This window comes from Argopecten irradians, unplaced genomic scaffold (genome assembly GCF_041381155.1).
Source record: "Argopecten irradians isolate NY unplaced genomic scaffold, Ai_NY scaffold_0261, whole genome shotgun sequence".
NCBI lineage: Eukaryota > Metazoa > Mollusca > Bivalvia > Pectinida > Pectinidae > Argopecten > Argopecten irradians.
Window position 1 is genome coordinate 1 of NW_027187728.1, and position 15,295 is coordinate 15,295.

Here is a 15,295-nt window from a genome sequence, read left to right on the forward strand (position 1 = left end):
AATCTACTCGAAGGTATTAAAAATGACAAGGAAAATAAGTCAATGAAATCTAAAGCGTAACCATCTTTATGAACCAAATCACCTTGCCAGTATGAATTCATAAAATAATGCTTTCAGATTAATCACTTCTACTGAATGTCAGGGACGCCGTAGATTCGGTTATACGGGCGGAAATATCCATTCTGACAGTCCACAAGTACAAAACAGTGAGGACTTAGTATCCCATGGCTATCTAACATAATCTATCGGGTTTAAATAAAGCTAAACATAAATAACTTACACAGTAACAGTAACATTCCCACAATTCTAGACGTACTCTAACTCCCGACTTCCATTACTAGACAGTAACATCTGTACGGTCCCGTGATATCAGATTCTGGTCCTGAGTAGTCCCCCAGTGACAACACATGTGACACAGGAGAAAGTTGGGTGTTGTCCGGTCGTGTCCAGACAAAGGTACAGCCAGGTCTACAGTCCGCTGTACAGGTGATGTCCGGATAACGTGTCGCCCTCTGTCCTGGTGTTAGGTAGTTGTGTCCGGCGGAGACAGTCCTGGGGAGGTACCTGGGACCGGCTATTGCAAATTCAAAACAAATGAAATAAGATGCAGAAGGAGATACCCACAACGCCTTAACGGTCACTTGACCATTGCCATTTTTTAATAAAACGTTTACCCAAGACTTTATAAGAAGTCAGGGAGCATGACATTTTCCCCATACGTCACTAGGATGTGTTCTCTCAATACTCGACAAGGCGGTTGCTAGGGAAAATATAACTCTGGGGTAAGGAAAAGACAGTTCAATCACTATAGAAAATCGTCATGACGTGCATTACTAATAGATCTAAAAGCGTACCATCGTCAGTCTGTGCCAGTAAGGTCCTCCGTATCGCTGTTACGTTGTCGGAGTTTTTCAACTTCCGGGTACATCCAATTGATCCTCGCGTCGTTACTGTAAGCAAACTCTATGGTGATATATGCAATCGGCATGCACTTAACTAACCGGGCCGGGAGGAACGCAGTAAACATAGCAGTGAATTTAGTTCCCCGATAATAGCCCAAATGGCAAAGGAAGAAATGGGTTGAAAGATGCATGGTTAATATTTTAAAACTGGTAAATTATGTTTCAGACAGAGATGTATTCCGGAAGATATATTCCACACTCGATGACAATAACAGGGTCATAGAGTAGTACAACGATTCACAAGTCCCCTTGTCATCGGCGGAAAACAATAAATGAGGGTCAAAGCATTATTACTAACTGATAGCAATTATATGTTACTACCTATACAAGTAACCTCTATTAATATCGAAGACGATCAATATTTGATAACAATGTATAAAAATTACACCAGAAATAACTGTGTACAGAGCCACGGAAAGTTTAAGCAAACTGAAAACGTATCTGGGATTATTCCCCCAAAAAATAAATTGAAGAAACGAAGAATCTATATAATTTCAATGTTCTTCAATCTTTGAGTGAAATATTTAAATAGTATTGAGAGACCAATAAAGCAACCTAAGTTTTGACACTGAAAGCAAACAACCCCTCTGTGATTGTGTACCATCTACACGAGTGCTCTCATCTAGGGACTTTATGCCATGCAGTTGGACCATCACTCATGATCAGTACTATCAATAATATTCATTCTGTAGATTTTCCCGGAGTAAGCCCTATTAATATGGATGGCAGTAATGAGCTTTTTTTACCACATTATGCATTTATTTCTTCTGTTTTCAATAAAAGGTGTACATTAATATCTGTCTTATTTATCTGTTCTGACTCTGATTTTTTGGGGAAAAAATGCAGTCTTAAGTCAAACTTCAGTGGTTTTTCTTTTATAACATTTAATTGGAGAAAGATTTTGATATACCCTATCAGACCCATTAAGTGTCCTCGTCCCTAAAAGGGGGCCGCTTCCCCTATTTGGGGCTTCATTTTCACACCGACCTCAATTTATATGTAGACTGAAAGTATGAAAACTGTGAAGGTGTTGGGTTTTTTTTAAATTTCCATTGCAAATATGATTTATGTCTTCTTTGTGTTATGCAATTTTTTAAGCACTTATTGGGTCTAATAAGGTTAACCAGCTAAACCTGCCTATATTTTTAGTTTTTTCATATGAATATTAAGACAATTTAAAAAAGAAATAAAACTAATAACATAGGCAGGATTAGCTGAGTATAATATTGTAAAAAAGTGTTGTGAGAAATTCAGGCCTTAAGTTGTTTTTTACTAGGGTCTAGAGTTCCACAAAAAGTTTCACATCTGACCAAGAGACAGAACCCTGAATGGCAACATTTTAATAACCAACAAATTCAGACAAAAGCAAAGTATGTAAATGTTATGTTATTTAATTCTCAGTTCAAAAACTGGATGAAGAAATATCACATTTCAAAGATGAAATAAAATTTAAGATCTCAAATTTGAAAGGAAAAGAATGTCAACAAAAGACATATCAGCCCTTGGCATTCCTAGTCAGCTTAAATCGAAAGGGATCTATGTGCAAGTCATTTGAAGATTTCACATCAGCTAGGATAGCAATAGATGCAACAGAAACCTTCAGACATGAACAGTAAAAGTTGTTACATGTGCTGCCCCTAATGGAGCACTAGTTTCAGACTACTTCTGATTCTGCAGTAATAGACCATTGCAAACTTTTTGACCAGCTGGAACCAGGTGACACATTACTGGCTGACAAAGGCTTTAAACACATTTGATAAACTTCCTGCTGGTGTGTCCTTAAATATCCCACCTTTTTCTTTCAACAAAATGTCATTTCACAGAAGAGGCTGGGCATTGTAACAATGTTGGAAGAAGCAGAATTCATGTTGAAAGGGCAAATGAGAGAATTAAAAATTTTGACATTTTAAATAATTTTCCAGCTCAGTATAGGCATTTGTTTACAAAACTATTTCAGCTATGCTGTTGTCTTATTAACCTTCACATTTGTTAAAGGAAATGGTTAGGTAAAATTTCTATTTTAATTAAAAGCTGATTTAATGACCAGGTTTAAGTTTATACTGACATGGCATTCTGCATAGATATTTGATTATAAGTCTTGTTCTTGGTATGGACAAATATTTCAAAGGTGTAAAAATTTAAATTAGAAAATATGTTATAGAGTAAGCACATTGAAATATATTGCATATAGAAAATATACAAATTATATGTATAAATAACTGGGCAAATATGTTGACATGTTAATTCTATTTCAGTAATATATATTGAGAGCTATAAAGTTTGACAAATAAGACTGTGACATTAAGGCAAAGTCTCGGACAAATATGTATGATTTATGCTTTATGTATGTTAAGATGAGATATACATGTATCTACAGAAGTCAGTTAATATAATTAATCATAAGACTTTAGAAACGTGAAATGAAATATGTTGACCATATCTTGATTTCATGGTATGAGCATATGTATTCATTTCACTGCACTGTATAAGTAAATACATGTAATGGCTTTTGGCAATACTGCAAAAATGAATTTAATTTCTTGCTCTTATTTGTCTGTGTAATATTAAAACTATATATGGATCATGTATTTGGGTTTGGGGCTTTATTAGTTTAACGTCCTATTAACAGCCAGTGTCATGTAAGGATGTGCCAGGTTATGTAGTGGAGGAAAGCCAGAGTACCAGGTGAAAAACCACTGCCAGCGGTCAGTACCTGGCAACTGCCCCACATAGAATTTGAACTCGCGACCCACAGGTGGAGGGCTTGTGGTAATATGTCAAAACATCTTAACCACTCGGATCACAGCATGCCCCTATTATTATAATGTAAATACTCCAAAAGCCTTTATACTTTGTTGATACAAATTTGAAAAAAACTCTATCTGTGAATTTGTCTGTGTTGAAAATGACAGTGCATATTACTCTCAAGAAGTTTTCTTGTACAAAAGAAAAATAATGGAATACATAAATATAAATGCAACTTTTAGATGCCCATAGAGACTTTCCATAGCAATTCCGAATTTTCCTGTATAATCTTGTAGGTGTGCAATGTCCACACAGAGTTCCATTTAAGGAAATGCGGTCCCTTGAATCTGGTGTTTCAAATTCAATATACTCCCCCCCTATAGAATTAGATGTTCATCCACTTGAAAAGACCTGAAAACAACAGAAAGAAACTATTCAGAGATGCATTAATAAAAAATTGGCATTACATTTTCTGTTTTATCTATTTTAAATTAAAGTAGCCGAAATGAACAAGTCATGTGTATATTAAATGTTCTTTTGTTATTTCAGTATACACTATCAATTACTTATATGGCTTTATTATATAGTCATGCTCTAAAATTATAATGTATGAATATTAATCAAAACAGTGTTTGTTTGTCTTTTGTTCAGTGTTAAAAAACTGATTCTTGGTCATGAATAAATCCTGAAAAAATTTAATACAACATGCAAACTTTTTCTCAATTTTAAATTTTAAATTACCCAGTATAAAATCTTTTTTGAGACAAACATGCTTCAGCTACTGTCCATTTTCTTGGCTGAGAATAGGCATTTCACCTCAATTATGTGTGGTGACAACAGTGGCTGGTCTTTGTGCTGTAAGTGTACATTTACATTACTTGAAAATGTACCCTGTACAAACCCATCAGGAGAAGCTCCAATGATGCCGGTGATTCATGAAAAACCATATACCTATAACATGAAAATCAGCAATTTTAAAAAACAAATAATTTACGGGCATTTTAAACTTGACAATTTGTTTAAATTGATCGAATACCAAACTGGTGTGTCATGAAAATTCATATTCCCATACCAATATGTAAGAGATAAATAAAAACATGCAAATGTAAAGCAAAGTACCTAAGGACGAAAACTGTCTTTGTGAAGAGTCCTGTCTATGAAATAAAAAAAAAATTATCAAACAAGTTAAATAATTTGATATGCCATGAGCCTAAGCAATTGGAATATCAAATTATTCAAGTTTAATAAAATTCAAATTACACAGCCACAAGTGTAAGATTCTATTCATCACATAACTTAATAGTAATATAAGTGAAACTTAATAATTTCGTCTTAATATAAAACAGTAGAAATCTGGCTCGGATGTGATGTTTCTGTCTACTGAGACAATTATGCGAAATATACAGATTATGACGTCACAACTACACGTGACATAATAGTGTTACATATTAAACATGTGTCTTAAAATACTTATGACATGGCTGTATTACATGGTTGGTCTGGCCAGATAAGTGGTAAATGACCATTTAAAGTATTTGGTACACTGATGGAGATTATATTTATGTGTGTGTATGTATGTCGTGTGGGTGGCCATAAACTTGCATGTCTCTATAATATTAACTCCCCCTGCTTTGCAGTATGCATCAATCCCATTTGTTTCATTGGTAATACCCCACTGAATAGGGGCTCTCTTTTCCAGATTGTACGCACTCAGCATTTTTTTAACTGGGTCATGAGGGTGTATTATTGCATAAATATATAACTTCACAGTTTATGCAGAGTACATTATGGTTTTTGGTCTATACACATACAGGCATTGATAGACCTAACATATCAGAATTTAGCTAGGGTATATGATACCAGGACTGAAAACAATGTAATGATCTAGTTAGTGTATTTACCCGAATAATAAAGCTGCTGCTACATTATGACATCTGTACTGTCCCATTGGGCACTCACATGTAGATGAGTTCACAATACCATTACGTTGTAGTGTATCTTCAAGAAATATCTGCATAAAAGTAATATCAGTATTTAAATCGTTATACATGTAATAGATGTAATTATTATCATATCTTCATATCTAAATTAACATCATAAATTAATTGTTTGAATTGACAATGCTGTAAATATTTGGAAGGTAAATGGGGCCCCGAGTGGTTATATGGTATATACTGTACATATTCCAGCTATCTCATACATGTACATGTATCTCTCAGCATTGAGGATGGGAGCATGTCTTGTCTTAGTCAAACATCCATTTTTTAATATCTAGGCCCGTCTGAATAGGTGAAATGTGTACACATTATCATCTTTAATCATGAATTTACCCTGGTCACAGTGGTGTTTATCAAATTATTCTTTGTATTTGAACATCGGTACAAAAAAGTGTCAGTGTGTCAAGGTGTACTGTACTTGAACTAACAGCAATATTGTAGCTTGGAAGACTTCTAGACAATTGTCTTCTTTCCAGCCGGAAATATATTGATACGTAGACATACTTATGTAGATATGCATATGTAAATGTACCATTATCTACTCTACTACTACACGTGTATGAGGTCATATTCCACCCTGATCTAGGCCTACTCCAACTTGATAGGAAGCAAAACAAAATAAATATGATAAACATCTCGTTTACCTCAACAAATTCCCGAATATAACGAAATATTCAATATCACTCTGACTCCTTTATTTCAACATACATGTATTGTTCATTAGACCTTCATCGGCAGTACAACGTAAAATTTATACAGTACCTGCACTTTGTAGACGTGTCCCTGAGGCCTGTGCATGTACGTTTGCACTTAAAAATCGCATTTCATCCATGACAAACCGTAAAAGTCTTCCACTCTCAACATTGGCTTCACCCTTCCCAGTTAATTTTGTTTGCCCGTCAACATAGTTTGACCCGTTCAAAATAGACAGCGCCATGGCGTCCCTGTCAACCAGCCGATGTACCCGGAAGTAGCGTAATAACGCAGAGTCTCGTAGGTCACGTGACGAGACTTACGGAGCCTATTGCCAACAACATCATTTCTTAATAACTGAATTTTCACAATTGCCAAATATAGTAGAAAAAAACCTATTACATGCGTTTGTCAAGTGGACAAGGATGCCTCAACTCTCGTAAACTATTTTGGCCGACATCCCTGATTTCCCTGCAACTTCGAAGTATCCGTGTAAAGTATGGAAGGATAATAAAATCTTACATGGGCCTGTCAGGTGGACAGGGTTAAGAGCCAATATCTTTCACGAGGGTTGAAATATCCTTATTCACCTGACAGGCCCAATAAAGATTATTTTTTCTCCCATAATTTATATAGAAACATTTTCAAATCGCTTTAGCAACCGCGGGATAACCCTGTCAAGTATGGGAGAAATCCTTGTCCACTTGACAGACCGATGCAAGATTCTATTATGCTATCCCATTGGACTGATATATCTGCAGTTCCGGTGGGGTTACGACTTTTGAGTCTCACCCAGGGCAAGACAGCTGGCACGCGTAGAACATATTCGCATGATAAACCGGAAGTTGTCAAACGTTATTAAGGAATTATTTTCATTTTTTTTTTTTTTTACTGGTGTGTAAACTACTTTTGCAAGACAGGTATTTAAAATGACACGCGTCATATTGAAATATCTGTCTATCCAATGCAGTTTACACACCAGTAAACAACAAAAATAAAAATCATTCCTTACATTTACATTTCAACCTACTTTTTCGTTTAAATGTTAGGTTCCGATACAATAAAACTTCATTTTTTCAACGTTATACGATTGATGTAACAGCCGCTCAATTGATGGAATCCCGGAACAGTTGGCTCTAATTTGGCGGAAAATGTTGTCAAGTTCAGAAAGTACACAAGACATAGTTCCACAATAATACTATTTTTTTCATTCCATTGATGCAATATTTCTCAAATATTCTATTTTCTGAAATATAATAAGATATCCCTTACATTCAAATTGTTTAATTGAAGAATTCAAAAAACAGAAACAATGTAGGCCAAATTTGATGCGCATTAACACTACTTTCGGAAGTCAGTGTTCTGGTGTATGTATTCTTTCGCGACAACCGACTGCGTTTTACACAAATGTGAACGATTCCCCAGTTGGTAAAGTTATACAGCAAAGAAAAAAACGGAAATGTAAATATATGCATTGTACAATTTATATCACCTTTGACACCGAGCTCGTGCTTCACGCGCATGCTGAACTTTGACCTAATGATCATCGCATTCGGAAGTTCACATGCCTTTACATATTTCGTTGATGTTAACACGTTAAAATACTATTTTAATGGTTTTGATACAATATGTGTTAATGTTTCTTCGACTTTGAATATTTCGATAGCGATTTAGATTCTCGCATATTTCATACACTTGTATATTCAAATTATCGTGTTAACAAGCAAACTCTGCGGATCAGAGAAAAATCAAGTATATATTTTTGAAGAGATAGATGTGATCGAGCGATCTTCCCCTTGATTCGATATTTACCAGTTTATACTTAAAGCGTTTGGCATCGGCTCATAACCTACATTGTATGATAGGCCATGTGACTAGGCCAGTAACCACAATTCAAGGTGGTTAGTGACTACATAGGTAGTTAAGATCAGCGACTACAAGTTAGTCAGCGACAACGTGGTTGTCGAGAGTCAACAAAGAGCAATAGTCGGCGATTAGCTATAGGCCACATGGATCTGAGAATTAGTTACAGATTATATAATCATGGACCAACCAGAGCTCGAAATAAAAAAACGATAAAAAACCATACTCTACATGGTACTATATACGAGAAGGGTGGAAACTCACAGACTCCAAATGTCTAACCCGCCTACCTTTAGTAGCCATATAACACATATCTAGTACATCGTCATAAAAAAACCCGGTTACTACCGTTAGAAGGAGCGATACCCTTCCTTTCGAAATCGTCCTACACATCTATACAAGTGCCGTCATTAAGACGATATAAGCCCCATTATGACAAACACCTTAAACGGCAGCTAATTAATATTTGCATGAGCTAGGCCTATGCTGCAATGATAAACTACGATGCGTCCCGAGAAGAGGGTGGGGGCTAAACCATGTAGCTTTGGTTATTTTCGTTTTTCTAACACAAAGACAGCATATATAAAAACGATATTTGATACAACATTTCTTTGTGTTATGTTTTATCTTTCTATATAAGTTATATTTCATGAAATTAATTTGAATTTCATAAATCGACCTTAACCACTTTTCAAGGGGCTAAACCATGTAGCCCGCAATGGAGTGTGACATTTTACGATTTTTCCAAATTATTAAAATATTATTCCTTTTCGACAAGAATTGCCGTAACCCAAACACCAAGTAAACCTAGCTGGTCATAAAGGTATAAATTTAAACATATATATCCAATTATTTTATAAGAAATTCTGCCTTTTCTGTAACTGCGTTGACATTTACCCGAGCCGAGCCCGAGCTAAGGGCAGACAACTCTACGACCCGAGTTTTATTTAATGACTGTACATGTAAAATGCACACGTTATTATTACAACATTGTATAATGTAATTAATGTAATAGCAGTTTATATGTTATATTATTATTTGAATTTTAATTAAATGACATTAAGTACAAAACTAGACTAAATTCAAATGAAAATTAATTAGATAATTAACTTTTCCGTGTATGAAATAAACATCAGTTATTCATGATATTGTTTATTGTAATTTCAATATAATGTTGCCTATTTATTTGGCAGATATTTTACAATTATTGTGGTTTGATAGTCCTACACAGATTTACAGGTAAGTGAGTGTTTTACGTATTAGTAGGTGATACACAGTGGACAACTGCTAGGTCTATACGTACATCACTGAGGGCAAGTGTGTCGATCCATGCGCTTTATTTAGGGGCCGGTAGGCGTTTTCTATCCAAACAGACTTAAAACAAAATGGCGACTGCCCGTCCTTAGAAACGCATATGGTTTTCTCAGAAACGATTTTTGAAAAAAAAATATATATATATTGTTTTAAATCTCAAATGTATATTTTTTTAACGTGCATATTCAGCTTTTAACATAAAATTTGCAAGTGTGGGGTTAAAAGGAATCAGGTCTGGTTCCTATTTTTGGTATAATCTGAAACGGAACTGGGACCTGGTATTCGGTTCCGTTTAAAAAAATCGACGACATATTGAATTTCACTGTGAATTACATGTTCTTGAAGGTTCAGAAGACGACTCCTGTAACAGTCTTTTGATAAATGGTGGTAACAAAAAGCGAGACAGCCGGACGGACAGGCGGACGGACAGACAACCATGCAGACGGACGGACGGAGACGATCGACAGACAGACGGACAACCGGATTACTATATAAGGCACCCGTATATTGCGATGCGATTATAAGCATCAGGATATTGAGTCTTTAAAGGCAATCTCTACGCCAGCATCGGCTAAAAACGGAACTCAGGTCTGGTTCCTAGTCTGTATATTAAAAAATCCTGAAACGTAACTCGAAACAGGCAACATTCTATTATGTCCAAAGCACATTGCCTGCTTTTATCTAAAATGATAGAAAATTTTCTTTTTACTTAAACGGTACTCGGAAATGGAAGTCGATCGAAATCTAAACTAAAGTGGATTTACCAATATTAATCCATTAAAAAGCCAACAAGCAACATTTCTAATATGGTATGCAAAGCATATTGACAAGTATTATCTAAAATGATAGAGAATTTCCTTAAACGGAAATAGGAGTTTGATCGAAAACTAAATTAAAGTGGATTTACCAATATTAATCCATTAAAAAAGCCAACAGGCAACATTTCTAGTATGTGCAAAGCACATTGACAACTTCCATCTAAAATGAAATAGAAATTTCCTTAAACGCAACTCGGAACTGGTTTCGAGTTCCGTTTTACTTAAAAGGAACTCGGAAATAGGAATTGATCGAAAACTAAATTAAAGTGGATTCATTACTAGTAACCCATGAAAAAAGACAACAGAAAACATTTCTCATATGTCTTAAGCATATAGAATGATTTTATCTAAAATGATAAAAAAGTTCTTAAACGGAACTCGGAACTCGGAACCAACTTCAGCCTCCCCAATTATGTTCCAATGCTAAAATAACCTTGCTAAACTACTGTTGCTTATGTTGCTAAAATATACCAAAACGATGACATAAGTCCCTTTTTGATCCAAAATCGGTCATCTTTACCATTTCATTTGAAGTTTATACGTACAATAAACGGTTACATTGATTTCTGCCGTTGTCACACTGTCGTGTACATTACTGGCCGTACACCTGTACACGCCCGTCTGACCACGCTGTATGTTGGTGAGCTGGATACCAGACCCTGTTGTATACGACTGTCCATCCTTTGTCCAGCTGTAGGTACAGGCCGGGTTACAGTCAGCAGAACACGTGATGGTGGGGATAGTTTGTCCCTCCGTAGGAGTATAGGTCACAGTTGGTGGAGTCAGACTTACGGAGGATGGTCCGTCTGAATTGGAATAATTTTGTTATTTTTTACTAATCATTAAATTGAGTTTTCACAATGAATTGTCATTGGATATAAATTTCATTTAATTTGTTATATAAATACATTATAATCAAAATAGCGATTGTAACAAAATGAATTAAATTTGAGCCGATAATATATTAAACAGTTTATAAGTGCATTGGATAAAACAAAAAATACAAAATGTACACGGTAGAGGAGTGGCATGCATATGATTGCCTGTGGAAAATTAATCTAGGACCTCAGCAAGAAATCTGTCACTTAGTGATTGTTTAAGCAGAAAAATAAACAACATACTGATTGGAAGTTGGAACCAAACGTGCTTTTTTATGGATCTTCTCTGGTGAGGTTCAGTACCTTTGAAGTCTTATTTCAACATTAAACATTATTTTATAGATTTTCAAAAACTACGTGTCTCTATTTGTAGACATACAATGTAAATGTTTGTAGATTTTTATATGCAATTGTTTTAATAATTTCAATTATGTTCTTCACCCTTTATGATTTTGTTATCTTTAAGCTTATCAATCTTGTGTTTTGTGTCCGTATAACTTATTATCATGTACTTGCAACTTAGTATCTTATTAGTATATCTATCTTTACATTATCTTGTACATTTGTACGTACGTATAGTACAAACTATTATATTGTACACCAAGTCCTTACTTGAAATTGTAACGTTACACCATGGTGGTGTTACTTTACACCAAAATTCCACTTGAAAGAGTAAGGTTACACCACGGTGGTGTTATTTTACAGCAAATTTTCACTAGAAGGTGTAACCTTACACCACAGCGGTGTTACTTTACACCTAATTTGCGGTGCTAGGATGAAGCACAGCGTTTGTAGGATTATATGTCCTGTTGGCTGCGTGCCTATTTTGAAGACCTGTTTCTCCGAATGACTGTATGCCTCTATTTTCATGGACGGTGTGTCCATAATAGTGCGGCTGTGGGCCAGTGTCCAGGGTTTTGGGATGAATTAACTTGGGAGTTGTATTACAACTTTGTTGGGTTCAGTGACAGTTTTCGAGAAAATGTTAATGTTATAATAGCATGCATGTCTTCAAATATATAAATATATATATATTGTGAGTGTGTAAATATTATGTCAGAGAAGAGTGAGTTATGGATAGCAAATGTTTGTTTATTGAAGCTGTCATGATGACCTGGATAAGTTGGTCAAAAGAACTGTATGCATTAATTGAATGGTATTTGTAAATATGTTTTTTTAGACTAAAACTATTTGATAATGGCATAATTGTGTAGAGAAGGGTTAGGTTCGGATCAGGTTTATATGTCATTGATTATACCCTGTGAATTACCTCTAAATATGACCTTGAGAAGTCGGTGTACGACCTTTATGAACTTGTATGTAATCTGAAGATACATAGGCCTCAGTTGAACCTATATAATGACCCTGAGGAGCTTATTCGACCTTGAGGATCCTATTCGACCTTGAGACTACATTCTATAAGATACGCTGGGAAGACCAGAGTAATCCTACAAGAGAAAATATTTTACCTGTGAAAGACATTCGCGTGTGTTAAATTTAGAATTATTTGTAATTGGACATTAGCTAGTCATGTGATTAAATGTAGGTTTTAGATATCTTTAGGTGTGGAAAGACAAATCTGCGACATTGGCCTGTAGTTATTTCATGGCGTTTTGTTGTGTTTCGTTTGCCGGAATTAATAGATATATATATTTTTTTTTATTTTGGAGTTTGTCAATTGCTAAAATAAGAACGACGTCAAATTACGTTCCCCAAACCTCGTGTTATTTTAGATGAAGCTCGTACCGATATCGGATGAAGGTTACACCTGACCTGGATTAAGCTACACCTAAAAAGGTCGCACAACCGCTGCCACCACATAATTTAGTATGTTATTTATTTGTTTTCTTACTGTTACCGATATAGTAGTATAACTCCGGTTTCGTCCCGGTACCCTGTCGGTAATTAATAGCGCCGCGTAGTGCAATGCTGAAATGGGACGCTGAGAAGAGTGAATAGAGTTTGGGTAAACCTGACTACGTGACATAATTAGCAAGGTAAAGTTGGACAGTTATTCGTTATTCGTTATTCGAATAACGAATAACTGTCCAACTTTACTTTTGGCCGGGTAAAGTAAAGTTAGACAGTTATTCGTTATTCAAGCGTCATCTGTTTTGACGGATGCAGCGAAATTATATATAGTCATTTTTTTGTTTATTCTTTGGAATAACTGTAATCTTTCGGAGTTTTCACGTAAATATCTAAAGCACAGATCTTTATAAGCCATATGAGAGTTTTACTGTCGGTAATAATTTATTTTATAGATACCATATCTTCAGTTGCGCTCATATATATTTACCATTTATCTCCGATGCATCGGAGGTGAAAAATAAGAATTTAACACTTAAATAATCCATTTGAAGCCGATACTAACTCGGGGAACGAGCCCTGAGTCTCAGGTCGGAAACCGGATCTTCGGGTCAAATAACACATATTACATACATTATCAGCCGTATACGGTCCCAGACAGTGAGAAAACGTGCTCGTGCATAACTTTTGAAGGTGGCTGCCATCTCAGTGGTTCCCATGGAACATTCCATAGCAATCTAATTAGGATTAAAAGAGGATTGAACCTTCAGCACTGGGTGGGAGAGTGGATCCCCCAACCCAAAACCCCATCTTATATACATTATCAGTCGTATACGGTCCCAGTCAGTGGGAAGACGTGCTCGTGCACGACTTGTGAAGGTGGCTGCCATCTCAGTCGTTCCCATGGAACATTCCATAACAATTTAATTAGGATTGAAAGAGTAACGAATCTTCAGCACTCGGGCGGAGAGTAGATCCCCTTACCAAAAATCCCATCAGCCAACTCCAGCAGTCGTGCACGATCATGTCTTACCACTGCCTGGGACCTTATACGGCTCATAATGTATATAGGATGTGTTATTTGACCCAGAGATCCTGTTTCCGACCCGAAGTTCAGAGCGCGGTCCGCTAGTTAGTATTATGATCCAAATCAATAATATGACTGTCTAACTCTTTTAATTTTCTTCTTATTCATTTGAGTTATAAAGTAAAATAAATGTGAACGCAACTGGAGATTTGGTTTCATTAAAATAATTTATTATCGACAATAAAACTCTCAAATTATTTAGGAAGGTCTGTGCTTTAAATATTTACTGGAAAACTCCGAAAATATAGTTATTCCAAGGAATTAAACAAAAAAATGACTTTATTTAATTTGGCTGCATCCGTCAAAACAGGTGATGCTTGAATAACGAATAACTGTCTAACTTTATTTTACCCGGCCAGAGGTAAAGTTATTCGTTATTCGAATAACTAATAACGAATAACTGTCCAACTTTACTTTGCTGACATAATTATGTTGCACTGACTGGAAAAAAGGTAGAAACTGAAGATAACGTCAAATGAAGTAGTAATACATGAGGTAAAGTAAGCTTGTTATTTAAAAATTGAAGTCTCTTTCTGGTGGTTCTGTCGAACGATACAGTTGAGTAGAATATCGATATTTGGAATGGACCGCCGTGCAAATCGGTCCATGAAACAAATATCGATACAGTAGATATCCTACTCAACTTTTTATCTTTCGATAGAACCACAAGAAAGAGACTTCAACCCTGATATTTACAGACTTAACTAGTATTTTCATAGCACAAAATTTACCCTATATAGTGTTTATGGCATTTACAAGACTAAAATTGAATTTGGAACAGCCACTCGAAGTGTAGCAGCCACTCGAAGAGTTGGAAATTCCCGCCAATTTATCAATTAACATACATGTACAAATAAAAGAGTTCCGTCTGATGAAGCATATACAAATATCTTGGGTTTTCCGATACGAAACTATAAATCGTTTTATTTATCTGATGTTAAAAAACTCCTAGTGCTTCGTATGATTACACAACCTTACATCATTCATAACGTGGCAGTATATTTAAGGGCTATTGGACTTGACTACGTCGGTTGTATATGGTTATATGCAGAATACATTAAATGAGATTTTTTTACTTAAGAATTTAAACTGTTAGCACACCATATGTCTAAAACCAAGTAAAGAACAC

The 15,295-nt window shown here is 35.5% G+C and overlaps 1 protein-coding gene across 1 annotated transcript; it reads right to left on the reverse strand.

The window, feature by feature from the left end:
* Positions 1–10,908: 10,908 nt before the first annotated feature.
* LOC138312249 (uncharacterized) lies at positions 10,909–14,139 on the reverse strand. The gene is made up of 2 exons (XM_069253230.1): positions 14,064–14,139; positions 10,909–11,198 (listed from the first exon to the last, which is right to left on the reverse strand). Exons 1-2 carry the CDS (start codon positions 14,137–14,139, stop codon positions 10,909–10,911), a joined length of 366 nt encoding a protein of 121 aa, XP_069109331.1.
* Positions 14,140–15,295: the final 1,156 nt, after the last annotated feature.